A 14583-nucleotide genomic window follows, 5' to 3' on the forward strand; every position below is an offset into this window, starting at 1 on the left:
TAGTATGCGTTGTTCGTTGGTGCTTAACGTTAATAATAAATATAGGGAATTTATAATAATATTATTATAAAGTAATAAGCATTATATATAATTCTTTATAATTATAAAATATATTGCTTTTAAGAAATTTTATTTAAAAAGGCGGTTTATAATAATTATTAAGTAATATAAGCTGCTTTTATAAGTTAATAAGTTTATTATAAAGTTAATAAATATTTAGGATTAATAATAATTTAAAAAAGGAATAAAGTAAAGCAAGCCTTGCTATAGCTATTAATTAAGCTAAGTTTAATAATATATATTATAATTTTAAATAAAACGCTAAATAACTTATAATATATTATCTTAATAAAAGTTGCATAAAAGGACTTAAAAGATTTCTTTTTATTTTAAATGCTTTATTATAAGAAAGTTATAAGCTTGCTATAATATTAATATAATAAGTAGTTTTTAATTTAAGAGCTATAGCTAGCCTTAAAATTAAAGTATATTATATATATTAAAGGTATAATTAATAATTTAAATTATTATCTTAATCTTTTTAGGGAATTATTATTAATTAAATATAATTACTTTATAATAAATTTTATATTATAAGTTTTATTAAATTCCTTTATCTTAAAATATAGTTAATGCTAGTTTATTAAATAGCTATAATCTTATAAGTATAATAATATAAATATTAAAAACTGCTATTAAAATTAATTAAAGTATCTTAATTATATAATCTTCCTTTAAAATTATTATTTTTTTTTATTATAATAATATATTAAGACGCTATATTTATATTCTTAAGCAATATTAAAGATTATAATAAAAAGAAATAAAATTTTAGCTTATTAAGCTTACTTCTTTAAAAAAAGTTAAGGGTTAATAAAGTATTTAAGGCCTTTATAATTTATAAATATTATAAATAAATAAAATATATTTTAAAGTATAAATAATTATATCTTTAAGGCCTTAATTATTATTAATAGCTTCTTATTATAAATAATATAATTTTACTTTATTAAAAAAAGTTTTATAAAGTAATAAGTAATTAAGTAAAAGGCCCCTTTTTTTAAATTAATAAGTAGCAATTCGCCTTTATTACCATATTTAAGTTTAAATCTTATTTAGCTAAAATTAATGCCTTTATAAATATTGCTTTAAAATAATAAAAGGCCTTATTTTCCTTACTTTCTTATTAAAAAGAAGTTTTCTTAATAATAAGATAAAGAAAGAAGTTAATAACCTTAAAAAAGTTTTTAATAAAGTTGCAATAAAAGTTTGCAAACCTTATAAAGCTTTAAATATTATAAATTATTTATAATGCCTTTTATTTTTAAATTACCTTAATCTTTTTTAAATTTATTTAAATATTTACTTTAGCTATAATAATAAAGCTTAAATACTTTATCTTTTTTATTATAAACTTATATTTATCTTAATTTAAGTTTAATTTAATATTTTATAAATAATATAATACTTTTTATACTTTTTTTATATAATCTTTCTTTAAGCTTAAGGAAAATATTAATATATTTGTGGTTATGGATGTGCCATAGGGGGATAGCAGCACTATGGGCGATAGGCATTATGGGCAATTGGCACTAAAGCACCGGCAGACAAGGGTTACGTGCAGCAGCACGTAACCACCCCTAGATAGTTTATAGCTAAAGGGAAGTTCTGCAGCTTACGGCTGCAATCCTCCTTCTTTTTATATAGCCAATTTAAATATAACTAATTTACTATTAATCAATATATATTAATCCAGCTAATATTAATTAATAATTACTTATAGGTAATTATAAATAGCAAAGTAAGCAAGCAATAAATTTATATTGCCATTAATTAAGCGGTAATTATTAATAATAGAAATTATTATAATTAAGTTGCGATATTTATGCTAAATAATTAATATTAATATTATAAAGATAGGTAATTATTAATAACGAAATCTTACTTAATTAAATGTTAATAATTATGCTATAATTAAAATTAATAAAAAGAAATTAATAGTGCCTTAACCTTTTTATTATAAAAATTTAATTTATTAATTAATAAGTTTTTAATAATACTTTAGATTTATTAATTATATAACGCGTTTTATTATATAGTTAACGTTAAAAATGCTTATAATTACTTTACTTTAATATAAATAATAATCTATATTTACTTAAGTTAATAAATACTCTTTAATAAACATTCTTTTATTATATAATTAATACTTTCTTTCTATATTTTAAAACAACCTTATTATATTCCCTTAATTACCTTTTTTCTTTTTCCTTTATATATAAATTACTTAAATATTTTAATAGCCTAGTAAAATAGCTAAATTTAATAACAATATTAAGGAAATACCCTTAAATATTAATAATGCTTTTATATAAAAACTTTAATTACTTTTTAATCTTAATAAAAGGTTTTAAAGCTAATAAATTAATCTTAGTTATTAAAATAAATTAATAATAAAGATAAATAATATAATTAATTAAATAAATGCTATTATTTTTAAGTTTATAAAGGAAATAATAAAATATTAAAATATAAATAATGATTTACTTTAATGCTTTATAAAAAACTTTGCTTTTTAAAATATAATAATATTTAAGAAGTTAATTATTATTTAAAACTTTAAGAAATTCCTTTAAAAAAGAAAAGTTAATATTAAAAAAGCATTAATAAGTAATATGCTAACTTAAAAGTATTGCTTATATATAATAAATATTCTTTATAGCAAGAAAAGGAATTATATAAGGCAGCTAATATATATAAACTCTTTAAATTTTATATTTAATGATTTTAATTTTAAAAGCTAAAGATAATAAATACTTAAGAAATACTTATTATTTAAAAGATTTAAGAAACCTTAGCTTTTAATATAATTTTATTATTTATAGCTTTTACTTTTTTTTATTAAAACTTAAAATAATTAATTCCCTTTATTAAAGATAACGAAAAATCTTAAAGATTATAATCTTTTTATTCTTAATTATTTATAAAATTAAGATAAAACTTTATTTAATTAATTTCCTTATAGTAAATACTATAATTATTATCTTATAAAAAGGAAACCCTTAATTAATTAAATATAAAGGCTTCCTTAAGATATTAAGAAACATTATCTTAATAAAAACTAAGTTTATTAAAATACTTAAAAACTCCATAACTTAAAGAATAATTTATAAATATTTTCCTTAAGGAGTTAATAAAAACTCCATACTTAGAATTACTATTTATTATAGCATTAAAACCTTTATAATTATATAATTTATATTAAAACTTACTCTCTTAAGAAATAGTAAATAATCTTCTTAATGCTAATAATAATATATAATTTAGCAAAATATAAAATAAAAATAAGAATTAAGGTAGTAAATTATATAATTTATTAAATAATAAGATAAGACTCTTCCTTAATATTTATTAAATAGCAAATATTAAATTTAAATAATTTTATATAATATTTCCCTTAATTTTTAAAAACTATATTAAAATTTATTATATTTATTATATTAACATAAGGTTTTTTATTTATAATATATACTTAAAGCTTAAAGCTTACTTTAATATAAAGATTAACTATTAATAATACTTTTATAATTAAACCTTAATTATATTTAATAAAATATATATTAACTTAAATAATATTAGCAAATATCCTTAAAAAGTTCTTATTATAATATTTAATAAACTATAATTATATTAATAAGCACTTAATATACTTTATTAAGGGGATAACTTTTTATAAATAATAATTATTTATACTTATATAGGCATATTAAAATTATAATATATACTTTTTAATCTTAAGTACTTATATAAAGCATTATTCTTAAAATTAAAATCTTCTTTTAAACTTAATTTTTAATATAATGCTAATTAATATTATAATAAAGATAATTAAAGTATTAATAATAAAGAAAATAAAGTATATTATATTAACTATTAATATTAAGATAATAAGCTATTAAGTTATAATAAATATAGTTAAAAAGGCTTTAATTATAGCAACTTTAATTAAGGCGATTTTAATTAAAATGACTTTAATAATAATAGCTTTTATTCTTAATATAACTCTTATTATAGCAATTAACAAAATACTTTAAGAAATAAAAAGTATTATATTTATAATAAAATTAATTATTAATTTTTAAACTACTTATTAGCAAAATATTAATAATATTATAATTAATACCTTATATAAGCAAAGTATGCTAGCTATAAGGCTATTAATATTAATTATGCTATATTCTTTATTAAATATAAGGAACTTAATATAAGAATTACCTTTAATAAGAAAGAAAATAATTATAAAGATAATATAATATATTATTAAATTATTATAACTAATACTTTTCTTTATAATTTCTTCTTAAAAGATATAATTATTAAGGAGGATAATATTAATAAAAAAAAAAAAAATATAATATTTACTTTTGCTTTTTAATTTATTTTAATTAAGAAATATACTTATATTTAATTTTAAGGTATTATCCTTAATATAAGTGCTATAATCTTTTTTATAGTAAGATATAAATAATACTTTGCTTTTTAATATAAAAACCCTTTTATTTAACTTAATACCTTATAAATAAAAAAAGCATTTATTAAATTTAATAAGAAATTATAAGCTTTATCTTTAAAAATAATAATAATAAAGGCTATAATTAATTTAATTACCTTTTATATTATTAAAAAATATATTCCTTTCTTACTTTATATAGGTAATATAAATAAGCTATATATTTATTTATAAAATATAATAAATAAATTAATTTAATAATAATTAAATAGCTTTAAAAAAATGTTTTTAATTACTTAAAAGTAAGGATATTTATAATACTTTTTATATACCCTTATTATATTCTTTATAAAAAAGGAATTATATTAATTATATTAATGTTTTAAATATTTATTAATTAAATATCTTAACTACTTATTAAAAAAATATTAAATATAATATAAAAATAAAAACTTTAAAGATTATTATAAAGTTTTACTATTATTACTAGCTTTATAATTCTGCTTTATAAAGATTTAAATTTACTTTAAAAAATAATTATAACTTTAATTATAAGATTATTATTAATATTATATATCTTTTTAAAAATAAGCTTATTCTTTATATTATTAATTTAGTAATAATATTTTAAGCAGCTTAATTTTTTAAGTTATTTTTAATTAAAGATATATAAAAGGTACTTTATAAGTATTAAATTAATACTTATCTTAGCCCTTTTAATTAAATCCTTTATAATATTAATATAAACTTTATATTTATTAAGTTTTAAGGGATAATATAAATAATAGGAATTGCTTATAAATAAGTCTTAATAAAAGCTTATTAATTTATTAATAAGGTTAAATATTATTATACTTCTTTTTAATAAGCATTTAATATTTTATATGCTAAGTTAATTATTACTTATATAAAAAAGGTTATTCTTTAAATAATAATAAAAGCTGTTAATAATACTTATAACCCTTAAGGCATTATATTTATATTACTTATCTTTAAGGCTTATTTATATTTTATAAAAAACTTAACTTTAACTTCTTTAATATAAAAGTAAGCTAAAGCTATTAAAATAGCTATAAAGTTTTTAAAAAGAATAAACGCTAAATAATAAATAAATATAGCTCTTAATACTTATAATAAACTTAATATTATAAAAACTTTTAATTTATTATTATAAAGTAATATAAAAGTATAGCAAGAAAAGGATAAATAATAAAGTTTATATAAACTTCTTATTATTAATAATTACAAGCTTACTTTAAATCTTTTAAATGGCTTAATGGTTTTTTAATTTATAATAATATAATTATATTATTATAATAAAATAAAAAATATTATAGTTTAAACTTTATAGTTAAATAATAATTTGCAATATATTATATACTTTAAGCTAAATCCTTTAAATATGCACCTAAATCCTTTAAAACTAAGGCAATAAGGATAATCTTTAAAAGCAAAAGATAAGCTAAAAACTCTTATTAAAGCATTTTTAGCATAAATATTTATTATTTAAGTATTTCTTAATTAAATATTTATTACTTAATATAAAAAAGATAATTATAAACTTACATTAAAGTTTTAATAAGATAATATAATTATTATACTTAAAAACTTATTTAAGGAATTTAACTATAAGGAAGTATTAAACTTAATTAAATATAATAATAAGATATATAGCGGTATATAACTCTTTAAGTCTTAAATAATATATAAAATTAAAAGCAAGATTAAAAAGCCTTATAAAAAGTTATGCTTTATAATAGCTAATTATGGTAATTATAGTAAGAAAAAGATTCTTACTTAATCCCTTACTATTTAACGATTAAGTTAACGATTTTTAATTACTTTAGCATTATCCCTTTTTTAATAAAGAATATATATTAAGCTTTGGAATATTACTTAAGCTTATTTATAATTAAAGTTAAAGCTTAAATATATAATACTTATAAAGTTATTATTAAAGATTTATAATAAGTATTCTTTTGATATTATTATATATATTATTAAATCTTTATATAGTATTGCTAAGTTTAGTATATATTAATAAATAATATATTATAAATATTATTATAAGGAACTAAACATAATTATCTTTATTTATAATTTATTCTTTCTTATTTTAAATGGTAATATAAATAATTTTAGCATTATAATTATATAAATAAATAATATTTTCTTTATTATTATTTTAGTATTCTTAATAATAAAGGAAGAGAAGATTAAGAAGGCGGATATTTAATGTAAGCTAAAGATAGTACTTATTTTTAAAATAATACTTAACTTTAATAATATAAAGATTATTATTATAAAGAATAATATTATTAATATGCATTAAAAGGGCTAAGGTATAAAGATTGCCTTTATTTAAATTACCTTTCTTAATTAAGGATAATAATATGCTAAGCAATGAGTTTATAATGCTTATTTAACTTTTATTTATTAATTAAAAGCTGCATTTAACTTATTTATAGCTGCTTAAATTATTAATTTAGGTAAAGAAGATTATGCTAGGCTTAATAAAAGGCTTTAATAATAAGCTAATTATCTTAAATACAATATATAATATATATTACTTAACTTAATTATAATTAAATTACTTATCTTTATTAATAGTTTTTTTATTAATAATTAAGATCTTAACTCTTAAATAAGCTTTATTATTACTTTTATTAATAAAACTTAGGGTAATAGCTTTATAAAATTAAATATTTATAGTAATATTATTTATTAATTCTTTATTAAATGTAAGAAAGTTATTAAAAATATTTTAGCTTTTAAGATTTATAATATAATTTATAAATTTAATATAAGTATTATTTTAATAATTACTTTACGTTAAATTATTACTTATTTTAATATTAATATTATTCTTTTTATAGTTTATATAAATTTATACTTTTTATATAAGTACTTAATTAAGCTTAATATAATTAAAGAGAAATGCCTTATAATTAACTTAATAGCACTTTAATAATTATATAAGAAATATAAAATCTTTAAGATTTAATAAATTGCAGGTAATTGCAACTCAATAAATGCTTTTATAAAGGGTATGCTAAATAAAATTCTTAAGCAGCTTATAAGTATTAATAAGATTATAATTAAGGTATAGGGATATATTAATTAAGGATAATTATTTATTTAAGCAAAAGGAAAAGATATATTAAGGCTTAATGCATTATTTATTATTAAGGAAAATATTTAAATAAAAGTTAATAAAAGTTAATAAGTTAGGTTAATTATAAATAAGGTTATAAAGAAAAGATTGCTAAAGCAACTTAATCTTTATTTTTATTTAATAAAAATATATAAAATTAATAAAAGTTTAAATCTTCCTTTTATTAATTAATTATAAATTACCTTAAGGAATAATATAATATAGCTTATATTTAAAATTATTTTCTTCTTAAGGGTAAACCTTATAGTTAAGATTTTTATAATAATGCCTATATATTAAGAGTTTAAGTAATAAGGGTTATTACTATCCCATGGGTACTTAAGTTATTAGCTTATATTTAATAAGCATCCTTAATTAAATTTCGTAGTTTAATACCTATATATTAATCTTATATATATTTTTATTTATTAACTTAATTAACATTAAATAATCTCTTAATAATTCCTTGCACTTAATTACTTTTCTTTATTTAAATACCTTATTTATTAACCTTTATAACTTATTTTACTTATTCTTCCTTTATAATTAATTAATCTTTATTTAATTATAAAAATTAAGCATAATTAAGCTTAAGCTAAACTAAATTAAGGTATATTATAAGCTAAAGATTAAATAATAATATTAATAATTTAAAGATTTAATTTAATCCTTATTTAACCTAAGCGCTATAAGCAATGAAAGCATAAGTTTATAAAATATATTATAAATAAAATATTTATATAATAAAAGCAATAATTTATGCTTTATTAATTAACGCAATTAAGATAATTTGCTATATATAATTATTAAAATAACCTTTATTTATTAATTATGCACTTTAATAAAATAATTAACTTTTAACCCCTTAATAACGACCTAGGCTTTTTTATATGCTTGCCTTTTATAGGTATTTAATATAATTAAATAAGCGCATACCTTTAATTAATTTAATTAATTAATAAATTTAAACTTAGCAGCTTTAAGTTTAATTTAACTTCTTTTTCTTATATACTTTTTAAAAGTATATATTAACTACTTAATTAAAGATTGCCTTTATAGTTATGGACATGCTATAGGGGGATAGCAGCACTATGGGCAATAGGTACTATAGGCAATTAGCACTAAAGCACCGGTAGGCAAGGGTTACGTGTGGCAATACGTAACCACCCCCAGATAGTTTATAGCCAAAGGGAGGTTTTGCAGCCTACGGCCGCAACCCTCCTTCCTTCTATATAGCCGATTTAAATATAACCAGTCTGCTATCAACCAACGTACGTTAACCCAGCCAACAATATTATTTAAATATATTATTATATAATGTTTTAAAATATTAATTAAGATTAAGTTAATATATTATTAAAATATAATAAGTATATTAAATAAATGAAAGGAATAAATTAATTATTTAAATAACTTAAATTAAATTTAAAATATTATTAAGTATTCCTACCCTTTTATTATTTATATTTAATAAAACGCTATATAAATATTTAACTTTATAAATTATTAAGCATTAAAAAAAAGCATAATATTTTCTTAATAAAGAAAAGAAAATAATAATTTTATTAAGTTATTTTATTAAGGGTATAATAATTTATATAAAATTATTACTCTTTATTTACCTTATGCATTAAAAGGATTAAGGCTATTATAAGTAAGGAGCTAACGTTTATTTAGCCCTTATTATAAAGTTTTATAACTTATTTTTATAATTTAAATAATTAATTTTAAAGCATATTATATAATAAGCCTTATAATAATATTAATATAAATTTATTTTTTATTAATAATAAGTAAATATAATAATTAAATTAACTTTAATATAATAAAAAAATAAAAGCTTATTTCTTATTAAAAAAGCTAATAAAGTTTTATATTTCCTTTAGTAAGAGCTTAGCTTTATATTACTTTATATTATTATTATTTCTTTTTTAAAAAGCTATAGCTTAAAGAATTTAAGTAACTTTACTTAAGCTTATTTTTATTAAAATAATATTTATTATTTTAATATAAAATAAGCAATTTATTTATATTTTTATAGTTACTTTAAAAATTAATTAAGCTAAACTACTTATATCTTGCTAACTTTCCTTCTTTATAATTATCCCTTAAGCCGTATTAATTATTATATAATTATAAGCTAAGTTTAATAAAATATTATAATAATATAATTAAGATAAGCTTAGCAAAAAGAAATAAGCTATACTTAAAACTATATAAGTTAAAATAAAAATTTATTATATATTAATAATTAAAAAGAATTATATTATATATATAATATATTAACTTTATAATAAGCTAATAATTATCCTTAAATTCCTTAAAATAAGTAAAGCTATTTATTTTAATTTTACTTTTTATGCTTATTATTTACTTATAATAATATAATAGCTATATTTATTATTTATTTAAGTAATAATAATATACTTATAATTTATAATAATAAAAATTAAGAAAAAAGGCTTATTTAATTTATTTTATACTTATTAATATTATTTTTATATAAATTAAGCTTATAAAAAAAGCTTATGCTTTTAAGTAAAACTTTACTTAAAAGCTAATCTTTTTTTTAAGGTTAATAAGGTCCTCTTTATAAAATATAACTAGCTTTATAACTTAAACTTAAGTTAATATAGCTATAAAAAGGAGTTTATAATTTATTATAAAGTATTCTTATTAACTATAATATAAATATACTTTATATCTTTATTAAGCTTCCCTTTTAAATTTAAAAACTTAAGGCATTTTAGCTTAGCTACTAGCTAATTAAAAAAAAGAAGCATTTTATTACCTTTATAGCCCTTTATTTTTAACGCCTTAACCCTTTATTATACTTATTATAACTATATTTATTATTATTATATTTTAATTTATTACTTATTATTCTTAAGTTAAAACCTTTAAGAGGTATAAAGGTAAGCTTACATATTATTAACGCTTAAGAATTTATACTTTTAACTTATAAGCAATTTAATAATATATATTTATTACTTTATTATAATTTATATATAAAATTAATATTTTAATAACCTTATTATAAAGCTATAAAGAAAGTTAATTATAAAAGTAATTTAGCTTTATTTTACTTAATTACTTAAAACTTTTAACTTATATTATTAATTATTTAAATTAAATATAAAATTAAATAAAGCTATTATAATTTTATATTTAAAATATTTTAAGCTTAATTAAAGCAATTATTTATTAATATAAGTTTTTATAAAAATGCTTTAAATATTTAAAGAATTTATTTATATTAAAGCTATTTTAAGGCCTATTTTATTTATAAAATATTATAATATATAATTATATTTTAATAAATAGCTAACTTTATAAAAAGATTTAATATTTTTAAAAAGTTTTAATAAAATTTATATTACTTTATAGCTTATATTATATTATAATCTTTTAAGTTAAAAAGCTATTTTAATTATTATTAAATAAAAGCTTAATTAAAAGTAATTTATATTAAATTAAAGGTAAATTAAAAGGGTTTATATATATTTTAAGCTTTATAAATTAATAAAATATTATTATAAATAATTAAAGGGGCTGAGGCGCTTCTTAAGCATTTTTATAGCTTAATATTAAAGTAAGTTAAGGAGTCCTTAGCTATATATTTTATAAAAAGGTTAATATCTTAAGTATAAGGTTATTTATTATTATAATATAAGTATTCTTCTTAATATAATTTAAAGAATATAATTTAAAATTATAAGTTAGGTTTAAATATTTATTAAAAGATACTTTAAAAAAGTTATAAATTATAATATTTAAGAAATAAGTTAAGCCTTAAAAAGGCTTAACTTTAAATTTATTTTTTAAATATATGCCTTATTATATAAGAGGGTTGGGTATAGTATGGGCTTAGCATGGATATGCATTATAGCTTAAGCAATAGCTTAAGCTCATTATAAATATAAATATTAATTTAAGCAGGAATTAAGATAACTTAACTACTTTCATTAAATACTTATAAATTAAGTAATTATTATTATATAAAATGCATTTATATAAGCGTTTATAAGTAATTTAAATATAAGTTTAATAATTAAAGCTATTATAAACTTTTTAATCTTATTTAAATGCATAGCTAGTAATAAAGGCGATTCTTTTTATTATAATTTTATTTAAGTATTTCATCTTTATGAAAAAGTTTAGCTAGCCCTTTTAATTAAAGGGTTTTATTAAAATAAAAGTTAAGTAATAAAGTATATAATTAATAATATAATTAAATTAATGCTTAATTTCTTATTAAATAAGCTAAGAAAATTAAAAATTTATTATTATTAAAATGCTATTATGCTTTATATTAAAAAAAGTATTAAAGATAATATAATAATAAGTAAAGATTTTAATAAATATGCTTTAAGTTTTAAAGTTTTTTTAAAAATATATGCTTAGTAATAAAGGTAATGCTGTTATTTTTAAAAGTAATTTAATAAAACTTAAGGATATTATTACTTTACCTTAAATGAATAAAGTTATAAGAGTTAAAGCAATTATTATAAATTTACTTAATAAATTTAAGAAAAATAGCTTTATTAAAAAGTTGGCTATACTTTTAAATTATAGCTAAGTATTTATATAAATTATCCTTATCTTTTATTATTAATTAAAGTAATAATATAAAAGTATTTAAAAAGGCATAGTAATAATTAAGAAATTATTTATTAAAGCTTAAGCTTGTTTTAATTTTAATAAAGCTTATAATGGTAAAGAGCTTGCTTTTATACCTTAATATTAAAAGGTATGTTAATAATAATTTTTTAACTTAAGTTAAAAAAAGGCAACTTTAAAAGTTGTTAAGGCTTTACCCTTATTATATAAAAATAATATTTTTAATAAAATTAATATTATTAATAATAAGAAATTTAAAAATAAAGAAAGTTTTTATATAAACTTATTATTAAAGGAATAATTAAAGGCTTTTTTAATATTATTATATTTAAGGCTTGCTTTATTAAAGGCAATTAATATTTATATAAATATATATATTTTAAAGAAATTATTATTTAAGTTTATTATTTTATATATTTATTTATAAGTATTAAAAAGATAAAATAACGTTAATAATATAAGTTATAATAGCTAAGGGGATTTTGTTTTACTTATATTCTTTAATAAGGATAATTATAATAAGGTATAAAATAAATATCCCTTTATCTTACTTAAAAATATTAAATTTATTTATTTTTTAAGAAAAGAAAAGCATAAGTAAGGAATTTATATAACTTAAGCAAACTTATAAGCCTTATAAAACTATACTTTAAATAAATAAACTTAGCTTAATTAAGCTTAATAAAGTAATATAAGAGAAAATATCCTTATAATAATAACTTTAATATAGTATAGGCATAGCTTATAGGCTGGCCTGTAAACGGGAGATAATAGGTAAGGAGAGAGGGAAAGATCTAGATAAATGCAAGCGGGGAACGCACTCCTTTTTATTCACCCGCTTCCGTGTACACAGATACTGTCAAACTTAACTTCAACTGATACACTGAAGACAGAAGCTTTATCGCTGTAACCCCTCTTGTGACAAGGGGGTAATGGGAGATTTAAACAACCTACAACAGCAGCCAGGACCTTTGCCAACAACCCCTGACCTCTTATCTCTTTTTTCTCATCTCAAACACAATCAGCCACCCACAACAAAACAAATAGCCAACAGCCCTGACACGCCATAAACGACTGCAATGCCTCGCGGCTACTACCTCGGCCAGGGATTGATCCCCCTTGGCTACAGCAGCAGTGACGACGAGGAAGGCCCCTGCAAGCTGCCCAACGGTCGCGTTGTCTGTGGACCCCACGGTCTGGTCGTTTGCGGGAGGTGCTGCACCGACTACAGTTTTATGGACGACGTCTTGGATGACGACGACGATGAAGATTGGGATGAGGAGGAAGACGAAGACGAAGAGCCCGACGAACCGTCGGTGCCAGGGACTGAGATGGTGAGGGGCACCGGCAAGGTGTTCCCGTCCAAGTTTGTGCCGTCCAACAGCAACACGACACCGCTGGAAGAATTTCCCAACCGTCACCGACACATCGAAGCAGTTCGGTGAGCGGTGCTCCTTGATATCATTTTGCTCTGGCGGTCTGCTAACCCCCCAACGTCGCAGACGCACCCACTCCAACGACAACACCAAGGTCCTCCTCATGACTGACGGCGCATGCCTCGACAACGGACAGCCTAACCCGAGGGCTGGCTGGGCATTCTTCCAAGGGGAGAGCATCGAGGGGGAGCCGGACGTGGTCTCGGGCCGCCTGGAGAACCGCGGCCCCTGGGGAGACGAAGGCAGCCAGACGAGCAACCGCGCTGAGCTGCGGGCCGTGCTCGCGGCCCTCCGCTTCCGATGGTGGCGCGGCGAAGGCTTCAAGACGGTCGTCATCGCTACCGACTCGTCATATGTCGTGGACGGCGCGACGCAGTGGGTCAGGGGCTGGGTGGACAACGGTTGGAGGACCCGCCCGAAGGGAAGCGGCGGCGGCGGCGAGGTCAAGAACAAGGACCTGTGGGAGATGCTGCTGGGCGAGTGCGAGAGGGTTCGCGGCTGCGGCCTGGCGGTCCAGTTCTGGAAGATCCCGCGCGAGTGGAACACTTTGGCTGACGAGGGCGCCAAGACAGCTGCCGCCGAGGGAGACGCTCCTGACCACTGGGGAGACATCATGGGTATAGCGTTCAAGTTGTGAGAAGCAAGGGACTCGTACTTTCGGCCAGCCCAAGGTGTAATCATACCGAGAATTGAGGCTTACTCAGGTAGCCAATGTAGGAGGTTTTGGACGTGATAGACCGAATAATTACGCCGCTTTCTACATGTTCTTTAGTGCTTCACTTCGGGAGCAACTTAGCACCAGCGGTTGGAGGAGCGACCCCCTTGTCTATAGCTGACGGACAGCAAGACAGGCAACCCGTGAG

At 20.0% G+C, this 14583-nt stretch overlaps 1 protein-coding gene across 1 annotated transcript; it reads left to right on the top strand.

Annotated features, from left to right (window-relative positions):
• Window positions 1-13363: 13363 nt before the first annotated feature.
• INS49_006389 (uncharacterized protein) lies at window positions 13364-14357 on the top strand (the record flags this gene model as incomplete). The annotated part of the gene is made up of 2 exons (XM_043167161.1): window positions 13364-13725; window positions 13787-14357. 2 exons carry the CDS (start codon window positions 13364-13366, stop codon window positions 14355-14357), a joined length of 933 nt encoding a protein of 310 aa, XP_043028305.1.
• Window positions 14358-14583: the final 226 nt, after the last annotated feature.

The sequence above is a fragment of the Diaporthe citri genome, assembly GCF_014595645.1.
Source record: "Diaporthe citri strain NFHF-8-4 chromosome Unknown scaffold_2, whole genome shotgun sequence".
Lineage (NCBI taxonomy): Eukaryota > Fungi > Ascomycota > Sordariomycetes > Diaporthales > Diaporthaceae > Diaporthe > Diaporthe citri.